At 47.9% G+C, this 20,176-nt stretch overlaps 1 protein-coding gene across 3 annotated transcripts in view; it reads left to right on the top strand.

Moving 5' to 3' along the window:
• The window catches only part of ELK3 (ETS transcription factor ELK3), a 66,050-nt gene that overhangs the window by 36,798 nt on the left and 9,076 nt on the right, over nucleotides 1-20,176 (top strand). For 2 of the 3 annotated variants that reach the window (XM_058741717.1, XM_058741716.1), the window contains exon 3: nucleotides 11,712-12,491. In XM_058741717.1, coding sequence (XP_058597700.1) covers nucleotides 11,712-12,491 — 780 coding nt within the window. Of the gene's footprint in view, nucleotides 1-1,405; nucleotides 1,502-11,711; nucleotides 12,492-20,176 lie in introns of all 3 variants that reach the window. The other variant, XM_058741719.1, reaches the window with a different exon arrangement.

The raw sequence follows: 20,176 nt of genomic DNA, 5'->3' as shown, positions 1-20,176 counted from the left end.
GGCAAAGGCAGGGTGAGAACACGCTCCCAGACCACCTGTGGCTCCCGGCCCCAGCGCTGGAGGTGGCTGCTCAAAGTCATTGTTGGCAACTCCCTGCCCCGCAGGGCAAACGGGAAAGCATGTGCTGGGGGAACGGTTTTACATTTGGTTTTATTAACACTCCAGAGGCCTTTAATAAAAATACCCTTGAGTGTTGAAAGAGAGCCAGCAGGGAGACAAGACTCTCAGTTCCAGGGGAAGCAGCCACAAGCCCGGAGGGGATGGAAAAATGCTCTGAATGTCCACTTGCAGGTTGGGCATTCGGCCAGGCTCCTCTTGTTCACAGGCCCCCAGGATAGCACAGTAACTCGGGCGGCGAGGGTGAGGAGCCCTCCAATGTCAGGCTGGCCGAATTTGGAGAGACAGTTCACACGGCAGTTTAGCGGTGCCAGAGAATAAAGAAATCTCAACCCAAACCACAAAGAAACCTCCGCCGGGAGTCCGCCAATTCGAAGACAGAGTTGGAGCCCTTTATTGGCAGCACATTATTCTTAGAAGTTGGAAGGCGGATGTGTGTGCGTGCATGTGCTAGTGTGTGTGCCCCAAGCTCAAGCTTTAGACAGAGGACAGCCCTGGCGTCATCCGTCTCGGTGCCTTCGGTAGCCTGGCCGTGTACAGGCAGGCCAAGCTCTCAGGAAGGGCCATGCCTCCCTGCCCTGCTGGACAGAGCCTTTAAGAAGGGAGGGTGGTTATGTTTTGGTGGCTCAAAACAATAGAAATTTATTCTCTCAACATCCCAGAAGCCGGAAGTCCAGAATCAAGGTGTCAGCTGGGACAAGCTCCCTTTGAAGGCTCTAGGGGAGAATCCTTCCTTGCCTTTTCCAGCTTCCAGTAGCCCCGGCAGCCCTCGGCGTTTCTCGGCTGTGACTGTGTGGCTTCAGCCTCTGTGTCTGTCCCTCTCCTTCTTCTGTGCCTTCTTCCCTGTGTGTCTCCCTGTGCCTTTCCTCTTGTTGTAAGGACTCTACGTGTTGAATTTAGTGCCCACTCTCTCCCCGATGATTCCAGCCCAATATCCTTAACCGAGGACATTTGCAAAGATGTTGTTTCTAAATAAAGTCACATTGTGAGGTGCTGCGTGGAAATGAATTTGGGGGAGGCACTGTTCAACTTACTAGGGAAAGGAAAGACTGCCCCAGGGAGAGGCAGCTTAAGTTGGTGGGTCGGAGTCCTCACACAGCTGTTCCTTAGGATGGCAGGTGTGAGGTGAGCCTGCCCACGACAGATTCGCAGCGGAGCTCCGTATGGCCCTCCAACTGCTCTGTGTGTCTTTGGGTTCAGATGGCAGTGAGTAAGAGGGGCCAGATGCAAGCAGCCGTCAGATGCTTCAGGGACAGAGGCCGGATTCACTTCCTTTTCTGTTCCTCAGGGCCTACCAAGGAGCCTTCCATATGAAAGCGTCTGAAATGTTGTTGAAAGAATGCTTGCTTGTTAGAGAGGAGGAACTTTGAGCCTGACTCCTACAGTGAGTACTTGTTCTAACTTTGGAGAGAGGACAGTCAGGTTTTGTGTCAGGAAAGAGTGAGTCAGCCAGTGGTCTGGATGGGAACCCAAAATGAGGAGCTGAAGGAAGGGTGTTGGCTGGGAACTGGTGGCCCAGAGACACGTCTCCACTACCAGTTTGTGAACTAAGCTTGGCGCCTCACGTCCCTCATCTGTAAAATGGGTATCAGCATGTTGTAAGGATTATGTGAGATTATGCATAAGCCTTCAGTAAACTATAAAGTGAGGTGCCCAAATAGGGAATTCAGATTATTTGAGGGGCGCCTGGCTGGCTCAGTCGGTAGAATGTGCCACTCTTGATTTTAGGATTGTAAGTTCAAGCCCCATGTTGAGTGTAGAGATGACTTAAAAATAAAATCTTAAAGAAAAAAAGAATTTAGGTTATTTGAAGGCAGAATCCGATGAAAAGACACTGCGATACAATGGGGATGCTATACAATTAGATCATTGCTTGCTAAGCAGAATTGCACTGGATGAGAGGTCCTGTGTTGAGGACCTCTGAGTGGGGCACTGATATATATTGATTTTTTAGAAAAAAATCAATACCCTGTGCAGTATTTTTGTTCTGCCTTTAGAGGTGAGCAAATGGAGGCCTACGGAAGTTCAATACCTTTCCCAAGGTCAGAGGAAGTAGAGAAACTGGGATTTGCAGCCAGGTCCGTTCCCCCAGTGCTGGTTCCTTAACATCTGGCCCCCCCGGGCTCAGGCCTGTGGACGCTCAGAGGTGCTGGTCCGTGCTCCCCATGCTTACCTGCGAGCACTTCTGCTGCTTAGTGGGGGCCACGACCAGGCTGTGGGTGTGGATGCCAGCTTCCTGCTCTTCTTCGGTCAACCGTATCTCTTGGCTGTCACCTGCTTTGAGGTGGGCTTCTGAGGTCCGGTCTGCTGCAGTGGAGCCGCCGGGTCCCTGGTGCCTCGCGCAGGGTGACCTGTCAGAGCAGGCCCCTCCTCTCCTCTGTGGGTGGGCAGAGGCAGTTGTATTTCCAGCTAAGGAATAGACTTTAGCGAAAGCTGGTCTTCCTCACGAGGAGCCAGAAGTGACCTTTCCTGAGTAAGGACCTTGCTTCCTTAGCACAAAGCTGGTTTTCCCAGGCTCTCTGCAGGTACCCCCCACCCCGTTACCCTGGAATGCAGAGCCCTAGGGTCCCAGCCTGCTGACTTGAGCAGCAGCCTCTGAGCCAACAGTGGCTGCTTTCTGGGGGAGGGCGTGGCAGGGACAGGATTGGTTTAAGCTTCATCTCCACCCTTTGCAAAGCTGCTGGTCTTGGGCTGGTAAGTGTTTCTTTCAGAGCCTGCTTCATTCTTGAAAAGAAAAACAAAGGGCTTGATTTGACAACTAGTGCATATGAAACATATGTTATTTAATGTGAAAATGCAGAGAAGCAAAAAGAAATATTACAAGTCACTGGCAATCCTACCACTGTTAAGTTTTATTACACATCTTTTGAGATTTTTTTCTTTTCTTTTATACAGTTATTTATGGAAGCATAAAATAATGGAAGCATCCCATGCGTGCTGCTTTTTTCACTTAATATACGTTTATTTTTATTTTTTTGAGTTTACTTATCTATTTTGAGAGAGAGACAATGTGAGTGAGGGAGGGGCAGAAAGAGAGGGAGAGAGGATCCCAAGCAAGTTCTGTGCTGTCAGCGTAGAGCCCGATGCAGGGCTCGAACTCACCAAACCTTGAGATCACGACCTGAGCCAAAACCAAGAGTCTGACGTTTAACCAACTGAGCTACCCAGGCGCCCCTTCACTTACTGTACATTTATTTAAAGGCATAGGAAATGTTCACAATGCACTGTCGTCTTCAATAGCCATGTGGGGAGCACCCGGGTGGTTCAGTCAGTTAAGCGTCCAACTTCAGCTCAGGTCATGGTCTCACGACTTGTGAGTTCAAGCCCCATGTTGGGCTCTGTGCTGACAGCTCCGAGCCTGGTCCCTGCTTCAGATTCTGTGTGTGTGTGTGTGTGTGTGTGTGTGTGTGTGTGTGTGTGTTTATCAAATATAAACAAACATTAAAAAAATTCTTAAAGTAAAATAGCCACATGGTATTCCACTGTAGAGCCCTCCCAGTATTTAACCCACTCCTGTGGGACAGGAAGTTGGGTATAACCTCCCTTCCCATCAATAGCCTTGACTTCTTCATCTTTAAAATGGGATCCCAGTGCTGGGCTGTGGCTGTGCGAGTATGGCATGTGGTAGGCTCTCGTAAATGCTTCCTTCTTGCCTTTGCTCTTTCTGGCCCCGGGTTCCTTTCATGTAGGGTATCTACCATGGTGAGATGAATGTCCTCAAAATAAATCCATCCTGCTTCCCCTGCCCAGGGATCTTGGTGACAGGCGTGCAGGGCCAGCAGCCCGCACTGCCCTCCCCTGGGACCCAGCCCCAGCAGACACCGCAGAGCGGGGCTGCTCCCTCCTGTCTGGGCAGTGTGTTTCCTGCTCTGAGAGGCAATGGAGAACAGCAGAGATCGGCTGCAGTGTCTGGTTAGTGTCTGTACCACTTGCCGGGCTAGACGGGCTGCCTCTCTTCCTCCTGAGCGGGACACTTGGATTCCACATCTGCTGCCCTGAGGGCCAGCCCCCTCCACCCCACCCCTGAATTCGTTGGAGTGTGTGAGGTTTTTTTCACAGTGCATGTTGAGTGCTGGCCATGCTAGGTATGATCTGCTGTAAGCCTTGCGTCTATTTTTTGTCTGAACCCAACTAAATAAAACATCGTGTTTCCTCTGTTGGTCGAGGTATATAAACCAGATGTAATTCTGTCTTCCATATGACCCAGCTCAGTACCCAGAACTGTGGCTAAAGTAAGAGGAATACACGCAGCCTTCTATAGGTTTAATTTTGATGATTTATTTGTCACTGGGGTGGATAGAGAGTGGATTTTATGTTTTGTTTTGCTTTCGCTTAAATGGGAATGTAAAAATAATAATACTGAGAGCTACTGTGTATTGTGGGCTTATCGTGTGTGGCTATATCAGGTGTTCTGCTATAAGCTTTAAATGGATTATTTCATTCAATTTCATGAGGCAGGTGGTAGATCAGTCCCCATTTTATAGGTGGGGAAACTGAGACACGTGGCTGGTAAGAGACAGGAGCGGTAGTTGAATTCAGACAGTGACTCTAGAGACACTCCTTATAATCCCAGTGACAGCCTTTGTGACACAGTCAAGTGGGCGTGTGCGGAAGGATCCATCACTCTGTCTTCTCAGCCCTGTTGCTGCTGCTGTTGGATTAGGAGAAGGTTGGGCTCTTAGGAAGAATCTCCTGCATGGCCTTTCCTGCCGTGTTAGGGAGCCGCTGACATCTTCCAGTTTTGAGAACAAGACAGGTGAATTGCAGAATCAGAGGGTAGGAGTCCTGCCGTTCCTGGAAGCCCTCAAATGGTGGAAAATCAAGGGAGCTGTAGCCATACCTGCGGAGAACCCATAACTAGTCTGGCTCCTCCTTGGTCCAGGAACGGCAGTGGGGAGGGCAGGGGAGCACTGGGATAAGAAGTCTGAACACCGGAAAGCCTGATGCATGACCTTAGATCACAACTGGGGTGCCAGGGCAGAGCCAATGCATGAGGCACATATGTGCTGAGTCCATGGATAAGTGAAATTAAAGTGTATTAAACTCTCTTAGGGGGCGTGGGGTTATAGTGTTTCGCATATGGCCCTCGGTGTCTGGGAGTTTTCCGTTTGAAAATGCTAGCAAGAAAGCACATGTAGTTATACATGTGGGACACATTCACATGCAGCCTGAACCAGCCTGGGGATTAGCCACAGAAAATTGCATCTCTCATGGGGTGAAGCCTCTGGTTTCCTGCCCGGGTCAGTTCTCTTTACAGTGAGAGTCATTCATTCAACAAACATGTAGTTAACTTAATATTATCCTTAATAACATCAAAATTCAGAGGCTAAATTGAATTCCTCAAGCATCTCTTCATTACCTAGCACTGCCTACCATTTTTTTAAAAAGGTCACAATACTTAATAGATGCATTTCTAGTTTATCCGCTCTATGGCATTATTTACACAGGCTCTTTCTTTCTCTTCAGTGGGAGGAGAAAGCAGAGTTGAGTATGTGTGTACATGTTTAAACCACACTTACGGACACCTCTATTTTTATCAGTAAGCCTGGACCCTGTCAGGGCAACAGACAGCACCGGGGGAAATGGAAATTTGACTTGCTCTCTGTGTTTTCCATCCTGTTAGCATGAAATAACTAAGGGAGACTCACTGGCCCCTCAGTTGCCAGAGGTGGCTGGTGGGTCAGGAAGGATTCCTTTGCACAGGATGGCCAGCCACAGTCCCACCCCCAACAGGCTGCTTGCCCTTAGGCTCCTGCAATCTCAGAACACCAACTGGGGAGTGGCAATGGTGGGAGCAGCTTCCCACTGTCCCCTGGAGCTCCCACTTAGCGTGCGTCAGGTGGACGTTCTTTTCCCCTCCTCAAGTCCGTCTCTTCCTGGCTGCCTGTGATCTCACACAGAATGCGGGGTCAAGAGTCCACCCTGGTTGTGAATATATACTTAATGGGAAATGACCAACAGGGAGGCTGATCTCACATGTGTAAAGGGCAGCAGATGTGTGCAACTGTTGGTCTAAAACCATGTTGGAGAAAGTCACTTAGCTCAACTGGACACAGACAGCATTGGTCAGGTTACCAGGCAACTATAAGCAACACATACTTGTGGGTCTGGGAGGAAGGGGTGAAAAAAACCGGACTTTCTGTAAATACTGTCATCACTTTTCATAATAAGAGCCTGTCCCCAAGTGCTCCTCTGTCCTGAGTAGTCTCAGCCTGAGTCTTATGTCACCTTCCATTGTGGCCAAGCACTCTGGAATCAGACTGCCCGCCTACTAGCTTGTGACCGGAGGTAATGTATACTCTCTGAGCCTCAGTTTGCCCATCTCTAAGATGGGGATCATAATAGTTCTAGTCACTCGGAGGATTACATGAATTCACAGCGGTCAAATTCTTAGTACGCAGCCTGATAGATGATATGTGCTCACCAACTACTACCTATTATTCCCCTATACTATGATTGTTCTCAGCAAACTTCTCCTGGGGCAAACTCTTGAAAGGAAATCTCCCTTCGGAGACCACAGAGAGATCTCCGAACATACATGCCACTGATGCGCTCCCAGGGTCTGTCCTGGAAGTTAAGGGGCTGTGACGTCAGCTTCCAGGCACATACCTCCTCCGAGTCTACCTACTACCTAGGTCTCAGGCCATGGGCATCCTGGTTGGGGGGCTTTCCTTACCAGCTCCCCTCCTGAGCAGATTTTCCTGTGATGTGTTAGGCTCTCAAACAGTGGGGCTACACAGTGCCTCTGACCTCCCTCCTGCACCCTCCACACACCTTCTTGCCCAACCTCATTCCCAGAGGTTATAGATTATCTAGGTAGCCAGATCGACTCCATCTTTTTTCTTTTTCTTTTCTTTTCTTTTTTTTTTTTTTTTTAAATTTTTTTTAACATTTATTTATTTTTGAGACAGATAGAGACAGAGCATGAGCAGGTGAGGGTCAGAGAGAGAGGGAGACACAGAATCCGAAACAGGCTCCAGGCTCTGAGCTGTCAGCCCAGAGCCCGATGCGGGGCTCGAACTCACAGACCGTGAGATCATGACCTGAGCCGAAGTTGGACGCCCAACCGACTGATCCACCCAGGCGCCCCTTTTCTTTTTTTTTTTTTAAAGTCTATTTATTTATTTTGAGAGAGAGCGCGAGCAGGCGAGCGGCAGGGAGAGGGAGAGAGAGAATCCCAAGCAAGTTCCACAGTCAGCACAGAGCCCGATGTGGGGCTCGAACTCATAAACCATGAGATCATGACCTGAACTGAAATCGAGAGTCGGATGCTTAACCGACTAAGTCACCCAGGCGCCCCATCCATCTTTTCTGATGGAATAGACCAACAAGCCCCTCCCTGGTTCTTTCTTCCTCCTTTTGGTCAGCTCCTTAAATCATCTCCATCCCTATCACTATAACCTTTTCCTAAAAAGCTCTGGTGGTGTCCTGGCAGTTCTCCCCACAGAGGCAGCAGCTACTGAAGGGCCCTTTTTCTGTGGTTGAGTTCAGTAACCTTTGCGGAGGCTCCTTTTTTATATTCAGAGTAGGGTCAAGGCAGTCACCATCCAGCCATAGAAGGCTCCCACCGTCTGCCATTTAAACATGTAAGTGGTTTGGATGGACCTTGAGGGCATTATGTTAAATGAAATAAGAAAAAGACGAATACTGTATAATCACTTACATGTGGAATCTAAAAGAGCAGAAGTCTTAGAGAATAGAGTGGCGGTTACCAGGGGCTGAGGGGAGTAGAAATGGGGAAGTGTTGGTCAAAGGGCAAAAACTTCTAGCCATAAATGAATAAGTTCTGGAGATCTAAGTTATATACCCTACTGTATACTTGTAAGTTGCTAAGAGAGTAGATCTTAAGTGTTATCACCACCATCACCACAAAATGGTAATTATGTGAGGTGATAGGTGTGTTAACCATCCTTATTGTGGTAAACATTTTGCAATGTGTACGTGCATCAAATCTTCATATTGTACATCTTAAACTTCACAATGTTATATGTCAATTATATCTCAGTAAAGCTGGACAGAGAAGATCTCTCGTGTTCTGTTTTAAAGAAACAGTTTCATTGAAGTATAATTCACATACCATCCAATTGACCCATTGAAGGTGTACACGAAATGGTTTTGAGTATATTGATTGTGTATCCAAAAGCACAATAAACTTTAGGACATTTTCACTACCCCTCCCAAACCCTTACTTTTTAGTGTCACCCCGCAATTCTTCTACATCCCCCTCCCAAATCCTAGGAAATGACTAGTCTACTTTTTGTCTCTATAGGTTTGTCTCTTGTGGACATTTTATAGAAATAGAATCTATCACATATGTGGCCTTTGGGGCTGGCTTCTTTCACTCAGCATAATGCATTCAAGGTGCATCCACAGTGACGTCCATACTTCATGCCTGATTGTGGCTGGATAATCTGTTGTAGGAATATTCCACATCTTGGTTATCCATTTGTCAGTTGACGGTCATGTGAGTTGTTCCTTATGTTCTTTGGAACACATCAAAGCCCCACTCTTTGAGACTGCCTTTCAGTTCCCAACCATTTAATCAGGAGGCGAGGCCTTTTTGTTATTTTTATCACAGCCCCAAATTACTCCTTGGTTTCCTTACGACTATAATCCCTGCTCAGATGTTATGTTTTGAATACCCATAATAAAATTAAAGGTTTTAAAGAGAAAGTTTACAAGACGTGCCTGAAGAAACTATTCAGACGATACAGTTTCTCTTTTCTTCTATGTAATTATTTAGGCTCTAATAATTCAGGCAGTTCAGAGGGATGTTCAGACTGGCTGAGGACAAAGAAAGTTTTCCAACCCTAGGGAGAAAAATGTTCGTGAAAACCAAAAATACTTTAGCAGCGGTAGACACCAGGCGAGCATGCTTTCTGTTCGCTGAGAGCCCACTCTGAGTCAGGTGGCTCCAGTGACACCCTTATTTAACCCTGTCCTACTGGGAGCAGATTTCTCCTAGGTGCTGGAGCGCTGCTGAGATAATGCCAAGCAGGCCCAGGTGGGACTTGCAAGTTTTGCAAATTTCTCTGAAGGTTTGTGACTTTTTCAGCTTTGCTAGTGTTGAGTGTGCAAATGAGATCAGATGGGGGTATAAGTGGCATTGCGTGAGTTAAATCGCGGTCCCCAGCGCCAGGATGCCAGGCACTAGAATTGTTCAGCTTTGAATCTGACGTGCCCAGGGGTGGGAGCCTCCTGTATGTTGGTGCTGAGCAAAGATTCACCAGGATTTGCGTTACTGGGATTTCCGGTGCTGAATGGGGACATTGTGTGTCCCTCCCTTAGATACCTGCCCTGAGGGATTCCTGCTCAAAAATCTCAGTGGCATAGTAAATATGCCCTCCCGTCCTGACTGCTAGATCAATTCACTTCTGGGATTTGATGATCTGTCTAAGGAGGAAAACTGCAAATCAGAATGCTGTGATGTAACAAGAGGGAAGGCAAGAACATAATTACAAACCCAACAATGATTGCAAAAGGAACATCAGCATTTAATTAAATTTTGTCTCTATGGTATATTTGGAAGTTGCTAAGAGAGTAGGTCCTAAAAGCCCTCATCACAAGAAAATTTTTTTTAATTTTTTAAAATGTTTGTTTGTTTCTGACAGAAAGAGAGCATGAGTGAAAGAGGGGCACAGAGAGAGAGAGAGAGAGAGAGAGAGAAAGAGAAGGAGACACAATCTGAAGCAGGGACCAGGCTCTGAGCTGTCAGCACAAAGCCCAACATGGGGCTCGAACCCACAAACTGTGAGATCATGACCTAAGCCGAAGTCAGGTGTTTAACTGACTGAGCCACCCAGGCACCCCAGAAAAAAAAAAATTTAAACTGTCTGGTAATGTTAATTAGACTTATGGTGGTGGTCCTTTAACAATATATGCAAATGTCAAGTCATTACTGGTACATCTGAAACTAACAATATTACATGTCAATTACATCTCCATTTTGAAAATTTCACCTCTGGGGGCATCTGGATGGCCAGTTAAGCGTCAGTTAAGCGTCCACCTCTTGATTTTGGCTCAGGTCATGATCTCAAGGTTCATGAGATCGAGCCCCACGTCGTCGTACTGAGTGTGGAGGCCTGCTTGGTGTTCTCTCTCCCTCTCTCTCTGCCCCTCCCCTGCTCATGCTGTCTCTCTCTCTCTCTTTCTCTCTCAAAATGAATAAATAAAACTTAAAAAAAAAATGAAAATTTTACCTCTACTAAGGGATTCTTTGCTTCTCTCCACTCAAATTATTGTGGAAATGTGAAAAAGCTTAGGCTTCAGAATGAGTAGATCTTGGTGGTTCTTGGGCAGATGAGTCCCCATCTCTGAGCTTGCGTCATAAGATGACACGTTCCACCCTGCAGGAGGGTGAGTGTGAAAGCAGATAAGAGCTTGTGTGCAACACCCAGTACACGGTAGGTGCTCACTAGGAGCTACTACTTCTAAAGTACTTCTCCCCAAAATGATATATATATATATAGATAGATCTATCTATATATATATATATATTTTTTTTACCCTCACTCATGCCGAAGTTTTAGGAGAAACAGTTTGTAAGGAACCACTCTGAATCTTTTTCCCACAGGATGGCGCTGCTGACTCTTTGTGCTTGAGGGAAGACCATCTTTGTCTCCTGGAGCACCTTGGACCCCATAGTGACCTACCTTGGACCCCCATTTGATAGATATTTGCTGATGTTCCAATTTAATAAACCTCAAGAACGGTGTAAAGCCTTTCATATGAGGTCCCTTCTCCCAAAGGGATGTGAAAACTTTTGCAGTGATTATTGGTTTTCATTTACATCTTAATGTGTGAGGGCTGGAGCCATAAACTGAAGAACCGGAAGTAGGTACTAGCAACTGGAAATTCTGTGGGAGTGATGTAAATATCAAAGTAGACACTTTGTTTTTCCTCCAGTGGCTTTCTTGGCAGAAAATTAAAAAGGAAAAAATGGCTACACGATTTAAGAAAACATTGTGGTGTTTGGTGATAATAGCTTACATCTCTGTAATGCTTTCCAGCTTGCAGAATGCTTTCCTATTATTATTTCATTGAATTCTCGTAAGTGAATTACCTCCCAGAGGTGGGTAAGACAATACTGCATCACGGTTGAGGAAATCCTGCTTCTACCACTTACCTACCGTGTGGTTTCTGTGGGTTATTTAAGCACTGCAAGGTTATTTCCTGAAGTTTTAAGACGAGAGTTTAATAATTTAGTTTTTAGTTAATCATACCTTCCTTTTAGGATTGCTGTACAGGTTATATGAGATGATGCGTGGACACTGCCAGCCCCCTAGTAAGTGCTTAATAAATGGTGACTTGTGGCATTAGGTGTGATAGTCCTTACTTCACAGATGAGGAAACTAAAAATTTAGACGGTCAGTTTGCTAAAGATCACACCATTAGTAGTCAGAACAGGAAGCAAATCGCAAATCCAGTTCTGCTGCCTCCAACTTGAGTCCTCTTTCCACTACCCCTTAGCCAAGAAGCGTGAATCAGGAGGAATATTATAGTGCTTCTGCCGGCAAAACTCCCCGTGACCATGCACGTCGTACTCCGTATCTCTGGTGCATTGATCTTTTCAATGTCTCCTTTTGTATTCGCAGAACATCATCAAAAAGGTGATTGGGCAGAAGTTTGTGTACAAGTTTGTCTCTTTCCCGGAGATACTGAAAATGGACCCTCACGCGGTGGAGATCAGCCGGGAGAGCCTTTTGCTGCAGGACAGCGACTGCAAGGCGCCTCCCGAGGGCCGCGAGGCACACAGACACGGCTTGTCAGCCCTCAAAAGCGCAAGCCGCAACGAATACATCCACTCAGGCCTGTACTCGTCCTTCACCATTAATTCCCTGCAGAACCCACCAGAATCCTTCAAGGCAATCAAGACAGAGAAGCTGGAGGAGCAGCCAGAAGACAGCCCTCCCGTGGAAGAAGTCAGGACTGTCATCAGGTTTGTGACCAATAAAACCGACAAGCACACCAGCAGGCCCGTGGTGCCCCTGCCCTCCACCTCTGAGGCCTTCCTGGCCTCGTCCGCCTCAGCCAAGGTCTCCTCTTTAATGTTGCCAAATGCCGCCAGCATTTCGTCCGCTTCACCCTCCTCGTCTCGGTCCCCGTCCCTGTCCCCCAGCTCGCCCCTCCCTTCTGAACACAGAAGCCTCTTCCTGGAGGCCGCCTGCCATGACTCCGATTCCCTAGAGCCCTTGAACCTGTCATCGGGCTCCAAGACCAGGTCTCCATCTCTTCCCCCAAAGGCCAAAAAACCCAAAGGCTTGGAAATCTCTGCGCCCCCGCTGGTGCTCTCTGGCACTGACATCGGCTCCATCGCCCTCAACAGCCCAGCTCTCCCCTCGGGATCCCTCACCCCAGCCTTCTTCACCGCACAGGTAAGAGCCGTCCCTGTCATCCGGGCTGCACGCAGACTCAGTGGCAGAGCAGAACGGAAGAAAGAGCAACCAAAGCAACTTCCTTCTGCCCTTCGAAAGATCACCTTAGGGCCCGTAGACCAAAGTCACGGTGTAGATGTGAAGGGAAGTTACTTTTCCATCCCCAGACCAAGGTGTTCAAAGAGAAAAGGTTTGGGATATCGACTGCAGTGTGACGCTCGATTGGTTTCTTGCTGTAAGTGGCTGAAAGTGATCATTATATGGAGCATGTGCCCTGGCCGTCAAAGGAGATCCAAACAGTCGTTTCCTAGGGAAAGTTAAGCAGGCTGAGTGACGTTTCAGAAGGCATTTGGGCTTTGTGAAATTTGTATGACAGAGTCCTCTCTCGGGGCACCTGACGAAGTAGCTGTTTGTTTTCCGTTAATGAGAAGATAGATTTAACCGATACTGCCACTGCAGTCATCAGGGTGGATGTGCCTTGTCCTGTATTCTCTGACAAGAAATGTAAGGGCCACACCCAGTGGTGAGAAAGAGATTCTTCAATAAAAGCAGTGCTTCTCTGAGAAAACCCAGTTTCACGGGTCCACATCACGAGGGGGAGGAAAGCAAACTTGTGGAGTAAGAAAAAGAAAGTCTTCCGTGGTATTAACTCCCGAGAGAAGGCAGCCTTTTCCGCTAAGGTGCTGGTTGTTTTGTTTTGTGTTTTGTTTTGTTTTGTTTTTTAAGTAATCTCTACGCCTGATGTAGAGCTCGAACTCACGACCTTGAGACCAAGAGTCACATGCTTTACCAACTGAGCCAGCCGGGCACCCCCGGACTTTTCCTTTAAATACGATACACAGATGCCCTTTCTTGTCCAGCTGGCAGTTGTAGGGCAAAGGCAGAGCAGGTGCTGGTAAACCCCATCTCTGCTTCCTCTGGAAAGCGGGGCACACTTTGGTGGCTGAGGTTAGACATATTGGCTTTGGGGTCACAGACCGGATTCCGTTCCTGGCTACACTGCTTGGTGGCAGTGTGACGGTGGGCGCTCGCTCCCTGAGCCTGTTTGCACATCTGTGAAATGGGTTGTTGTGCGGATCGAACGGGATAATGGGCACGCTAAGAGAGCTAGCTACAGCTGGCAGGTATGATCCTGGAACTCGGAGGCAGGTGGGAGCGCCATCTCTGGCCTCTGCACTCGTGGCCGTAGACGTCCTTGCTGTAACCATCACGGGGGGAGGCGGCGCCATGGATTTTCATGTCTGCCGGCTACTGTTCTAAACGCTTGCCATGCACCACTTCAGTTCTTCTGCATGGCAGGCCCATGAAGTAGATGCCGTTAGGTCCCGTTTTTCCAGCTGAGGTAAATGAGGCACGTGAAGTCAAGTAACTCATCCAAGGTCACAGTAACAGGTGGGAGAAGCAAACGTGAACCCTGTCAGTCTGCTCCAGAATCCATCCTCTTCGGTAAAATGTTCTTGGCATGCCCACTGGGAAAACACCCAGTTGTCCCTGATCATAACAGTCTGTGGAGTCTGCCAAAGCCACTGAAAGCCACTCTTGGCCATTTTCCTCTCCATGGCTTCTCCCAAATTGATTGTGTCACCGGGATTTTGTGTCTGCTCAAGCTTGTGAGCCGGTCAGAATGAGCATGCTGCCCTTGTGCGGAGGGAGGGCGAAGGGCTCAGCTATGGTCAGAATGAGCACGTGTGCTTTCAATCAGGCGTCTTCTAATCAAACACAACTGTCCAGGGGCCGAGAACTGCTGAGTAAAATGGCTCAGAAACCGGTTCCTGGAGTAGCTCCAAGAAGTAACTGCCAGGGTGGACAATCTGAGGATGATCTCCCCTGGCCTCCTTTGTGTTTACAACTGTAAGGTTTAGAGAGGTCTTGAGCAAGGCCAAGGCCAACTCTGATTTCCATATCTGCTTTCTCTGTGAGCCTGTGTCACCGTCTCTGAACAGATGCCAGTCCCGTAGCTGTCTCAGGAATGCAGCTCAGGCTAGCCCTGTGGTTTTGGACTGGACACGGTGGGTCTAGGGTGGCTCTGCTCAGTGGGGCTGAGGATGGATGGTATGGCTGGGCTGAGGGGAGGAGGAACCTTGACATGAGAAGGGATAGAGCGTGGACATGAACAAGTGAATGCTAAACTCGGGACTGGGAGACACGACCCACTAGAACAGCCTAAAGCCAGGGAGGGGAAACCAGAGGAAAGCCAGATGCTTTCATAAACCACCTGTGCCTTGGGCAGATGAGAGTGAGTGGTCCTCAGCCAAGCGGCGAGTGTAGGATGTTGATTGTGAGTTGGTGTCAGGAAGCCCAAGAAATGGGATCGGGGCTTCCAAAGGGAGAGAGGCCAAGGGCAGGGTCTGGCCTCGGGCTGAGAGTGCCTCTGGACCAAGCCGAGGGGTCAGGGGGTGGCCACTGGGTAGTGCTCTGAATGGATTCAGAGGAGTTAAGGGTTGCCTTTGGGGGATGGTGGAATCTCAGGACTTGAATTCCCTCACCTTCCAGCAGCATCAGTTCTGCACCCAGTGCAGCCAACGGTGGCTGACAGGGAGGAAGAAACCGGAGGGAGGCCAGAGCAAGGGCAGGACTCGGGTCAGGTGTTCATCCAAGTCGTTTCTCTGAGATCGGACAGGACGGTCACACCTGTCTCGGCTTGACAGTCCTCCAGGTGTTTAGGGCAGGCTTGGAGTCAGTGTAGGATTTGGATTCTCAGAGATTCCCTCCCCCAGGAACTGCTTTGGGTGCCTCAGAAATGAACCCTGGAGCCACGGTTCTCCCTCAGTGCACAGTCAGAGGCAAGGTCAGCTCTCTCAGCGGCTGGCCTCATCCCGAGGGGTGAGCCCATTTCCCCGAAATCCTCCCAGGGGGTGGGAGTGAAAACCTTCCCTTTGCTTCCAGGTCAACTCCAGGGGTTTCCTCGCCTGAAGGAGACTTGGGCCTTTGCCCCCACAGGCAGCAGTGATGTCTCATTCCTGCAGCTCATTGGTTTCCCTCCTACCTTCGCACTTTCTATCACAGAAATTACTTTCCTCTGTGGGCTGTGCTGTGTGCAGTGACACCTTTGTACGTAAACATTGTTACCAGTGGGAACCTCCTATCAACCTTTCTTTACCCTTGTCTTTAAAGAAGAAATGAAAGGTGTGCTGTAATAACTTGATACCCTGAAAACGAAATTCCCAAGAATTTAGTTTATTTATCCCAAGAACCGTTTATTTATTTTTTACTCATCCCAAGAATAATTCCCAGTTACTTTCAGCCAGAAATATGGCAGGAGGAATGGTAGGATTAAGAGCATCTTGGCACGAGCAGGGTCATGTGGTTACATTTCCTTCCGGGGATCATCTTCAACCACCTACCTTGCACAGGCCCAAATTCAGATTTGAAACACCTAGGGTACGACGCGCATGAAAAAATGTGTATTATGCCCCAAACCATAGCCTCTGTGCCCTTCCGAACTACGTGTGGCGCATCCGCTGGGACCCGTACTGCCCAGTCGTGGTTACTCTTGGGAACCAAGATTATGAATATAGACGGACGTGATGATCACCCAAACACCCCTCAAGGGGTGGATATGAGGAACTGAGGACAGAGCGTACAAAAGCCAGCTGCGTACCCAGCAGTGATGTAGTTGGAGCTCAGCCACTGAGGTCACACTGGACGGTTGGTAGAAGAGCAAGGATGTTCTCTCTCATGGCATGAACTACAGAAGTTGAGATGAGGGAGGAGCCAAGATGTGAAACCCTCTTGGTTCCTAGCCAGGCGCCATAGAGACCGGAAGAGTGCCAGCTGGCTGGTTCCGTGCGTCCTCTGTACCGTGGTATTGTCTGTCACTCTTCCTTCCGTTTGTCTCTTCTGTTCGGTGTCTCCCTCCTCACCTGTTCTCAATGTGCAGTTAGTTCAGAACCGGAGGCTGCCCCGTTGCTTTTCCCTTCATTTATGCCAAGGCCTCTGTTAATCTCACGTGTGATGTTTAAGATGCTGAACTCAGATATGCGCGGGCATCGGGGCATGAACTCCTCGTCAGAGTCTGAGCATGCATGCCCCAGGCTGTTTTATTAGCAGCGGCCTTGATTGGCATTAATTGAGTGGAGAGAACCTGCAGAGGACTGAAATGTGAAAACCTCCTTTCTTCACGTGCTGGTGGAGGTAACAGCTTTGGGCCAAAATCATGAGGTGGGAATTTGGAGTAAAATGGATGTGTCTGATGAGGAGCACTGAGGATATATTGCCTCGTGTCCCAGCTCTGGACTGGTTTCTCATCCTACTGTCTCCTTTGCCATTATCACAAAAGCAATTTTCCCCTTCATCCCACTGTCCACAACACTCTTCCAGCTTAGCCTAAAGCTTTCTCTATACTGACCCTATAGGGGACAGGTGGTCCTTCCAGAAGCTCTCGACAGTGGAAGATGTTGCTGGTAGAGTTTTGCATGACTTGACACTCCAGCTGAAGGTTCTTCCTTCCCTGGGCTCTGGGCTGCCCAGGATAAACAAATTGTGATAATGCCCTCCCTCTCTCCACCTCCGGGCCTGTCTCATCTCCCTCCTTTGCCTTCTTGGTTCCACTGCTTCCTCCCAATTCTGCTCTTAACTCCTTTCCCCCTCCTGCCACTTGCTACATCTCCTGTAGACTCGCATGGAGTTCTGTTGGAACTCTCATGGAACCCTTTCATTAAGATCAGCACATTGAGTGCTACACAAACTTTTGTGTGATTTAACTTCTCTCTTAAAGTCTTTAAAATCGTTGTTTTTACTTGAATTTGGGCAACTCCAGGAGTCTTCCAGAAATAGTTGACATTTATTTGAGGATTTGTTTTTAACCCCAGAATGGCATTGTCATGGATTCTGAGAGACTAAGATTTGTGATGTTTGTTGGTACAACAGAATGTTAAGCGGACATCCTGATCTCCTCTCCTTTATTTTCTAGAGCCCCCAAGACTTACCAGTATCTCATATTCCCAAGTCAAATAATCCACATATCCTTGTTGTTGAGTGGCTCATGCATATCCTATTTGGTCAGTAATGAACAGTTACTATGTTAATTAATTCATCTAGGAGATAACTGTTCAACACCTACTCTTTGCTAGTGATCGAGGTATACAGAGGTGAACAAGATAGACCGTTCCTGCTCTTATGAGCTTGCTGTCCAATAGGTAAAGAATATGGGGTAATATAACTTAGGGTGATGTGAAATTATAGGGGACGCTGAAAACTGGATGAGGAATTCAGACTCGTTTTGATAAGAAATTAACAGCTTGCTGGGATTTTTAAAGAGAAACAAATTCCCTTTAGAATCTATCATCAAATAATTATTGAGCATTATTTGCTAATCACTGAAAGGATACCAGGAGTATGTACAGTGCCTATTTTTATGACCTTAGGACCTAGCCAAAACAAGGCACGCACGCGCGCACACACACACACACACACACACACACACACACAGCATGTGGCAAGGGTCAAATACACAGTGCAGAGAAGCACCATAGGAACAGAAGAGGGGAAGGATCATTCAGTCCAATTCAACACATAGGAAGCGAGCACCTATTACATGTAAGATGCGGTGCTTGGAGCTGGGGATACAAACATGAATTAGTCCCTGATCATTAGGAGCTCATAACTTGCCTTAAATTCTTTGATACACTATCCCAGATCAGTACAGAAGAAATATTAAGAAGGTATTAATTTTGCTGGGGATGGGGAACGGTGTTGACAGGGCTTCCTGGAAGGCATGAGCACACTTGGGCAGGGTAGCGACCATCTGGCACATAAGGTGAGGGGGGCATTGTAGGCAGAGGAACAGCTTGAACCAAGCCATAAAGATATGAAACAGCTTAGTGAATGAGGGGCAGTACAGTGGTTCAGTAGGGAGTGGGGACAAATTGCAAAGGTGAACCCATGGTTGGGAGATGGGGCATGAGTGACATAGTTGTGTTTTAGAACTCATCTTGATGACGTGGATTGTGGAGGGGTGAAGCTGGAACCAGTTAGGATACTGTTATATTCCAGATGAAAGACAAGGGGGATCTAAGGCTGTGACAGTTGGGTGGGGCCAAAGGGGACAGATGTGAGAGAGACATAGGGAATGCCATCCACAGGTGTGAAGGTGGTAGGGGAGCGCCAGAAGTTGAGTATGAGGAGCATAGGATAGGAATAAGCTTGCGGTGAAAGGTTACATGTCCATTTTGGGCCATCAAGAGTGTGAGGAACGTGTATGACATAGAACATCCAGTTCCAGCTGGAGCTAAGGAGTTTGGGACTGAAGATAAAGTTAGGGAGTCACCAACATGTAAGGGGTGCCTAAAATCATGGAAACAGGGTACCCCAGGGAAATAAGGTCTGGGTGGTCAGGGAAGGTTCTGGAACAAGTGCTAAAGGACTGGTAGGCTGGAATTCTATAGTGTTCAGGACACATGAAGCAAAGTAGGAGGGTTCATATAAGGAAATTAGGGAGCATATGAAACCAGGTCATGGGGCAACCTAGAATTGTGGCTAATGAATTTTTTCCCCCTGAAACAATGAATTTCAAAGGAAGATAGTATGTTAGGGTGACTGATTTGGTAGCGGTGCTCAGAATAGATTGGAAGAGGGGCACCTGGGTGGCTCAGCTGGTTAAGTGTCCCACTCTTGGTTTTGGCTCAGGTCATGATCTCACGGTTTGGGAGTTGGAGCCCTACATCGGGCTCTGTGCAGACAATGCAGAGCCTGCTTGGGATTCTCTCTCTGCCCCTCCCCTGCTTTCTATCTCTCTCTCAAAATAAATACACTTAATAAAATAAAATGAAGACTACATTGGAAGAGAGGCCAGAGGTGGACTGGTTTAGGTGGCCTTTGTTGAATGCCATTTGGTAAGGTGATAGGCCTTGAATGCAGCAGAAATGGAAATGGGGGAAATAAATAAGAGAGTCACTTCAAAGAAGGATCCACAGGCCATGCCCAGAGGTTGTAGCAAGTGGGAGGCATTTTGCATCTCAGTGACTAGGATGCTGGGTTGTAGACAGGGCTGTAAGTCCGGGGATCGTGTCTTGTCCTATCATTGTATCCTTGGCACCTGATACATACCATGTGCTCAGTATTTCTTGCGTGGATGGATCAGTGGTGGTATTGATAGACACGGGGAGTCCTAAGAAACACTAGGTTTGGAAAGAAGGTGAGGAAGGCCGGTTTGAACAGGCGGGGCATTCCAAGTTGACACGTCCAACAGGTGACAGATATGTGAGGGGATGCACCTGGAGTTACAGATCACTTCAGCTCATCAAGTATTTAGAAACTGGGTACCACAGGAGGAGTAAAGATGAGCAAGATGCCTTAAACGTTACAGTAAGAGGCATAATAAGAATATGCAAATTAACATAATGAGGTAGAAAATGTTAAGGAAAAAGTGGTTATAGACTGTTATACAGATTCAGGAAAAAGAGGAAAGACTGAGGGAAAAGCAGTAAAGTCTCCTTTGAAGGGGTGGTGTTTTGATGGGCAGAGGGAAGCAGGGGTAGGGTGGAGAAGGAGGTCTGAGGGCACGGTCCAGGCAGAGGGCCTTGAACCAGGGCACTCAAATGGGGTATGTCTGGGCAATGCCAGCTCACCAGGTTTAGCTCAAACGTGCAGGCTTTTTAGGAGACCCTGTATTATGCAGAAGAAGAACCGCGTTGGGGTGGGGGAGATGAAAACGAGATCCTGATAGGAAGGTCTTTCCCCTTGAA

Source organism: Neofelis nebulosa, chromosome 8 (assembly GCF_028018385.1).
Source record: "Neofelis nebulosa isolate mNeoNeb1 chromosome 8, mNeoNeb1.pri, whole genome shotgun sequence".
Taxonomy (NCBI): Eukaryota; Metazoa; Chordata; class Mammalia; order Carnivora; family Felidae; genus Neofelis; species Neofelis nebulosa.
Note: the sequence above shows the minus strand (reverse complement) of the source record. Positions and strands in the feature narration are given on the sequence as shown.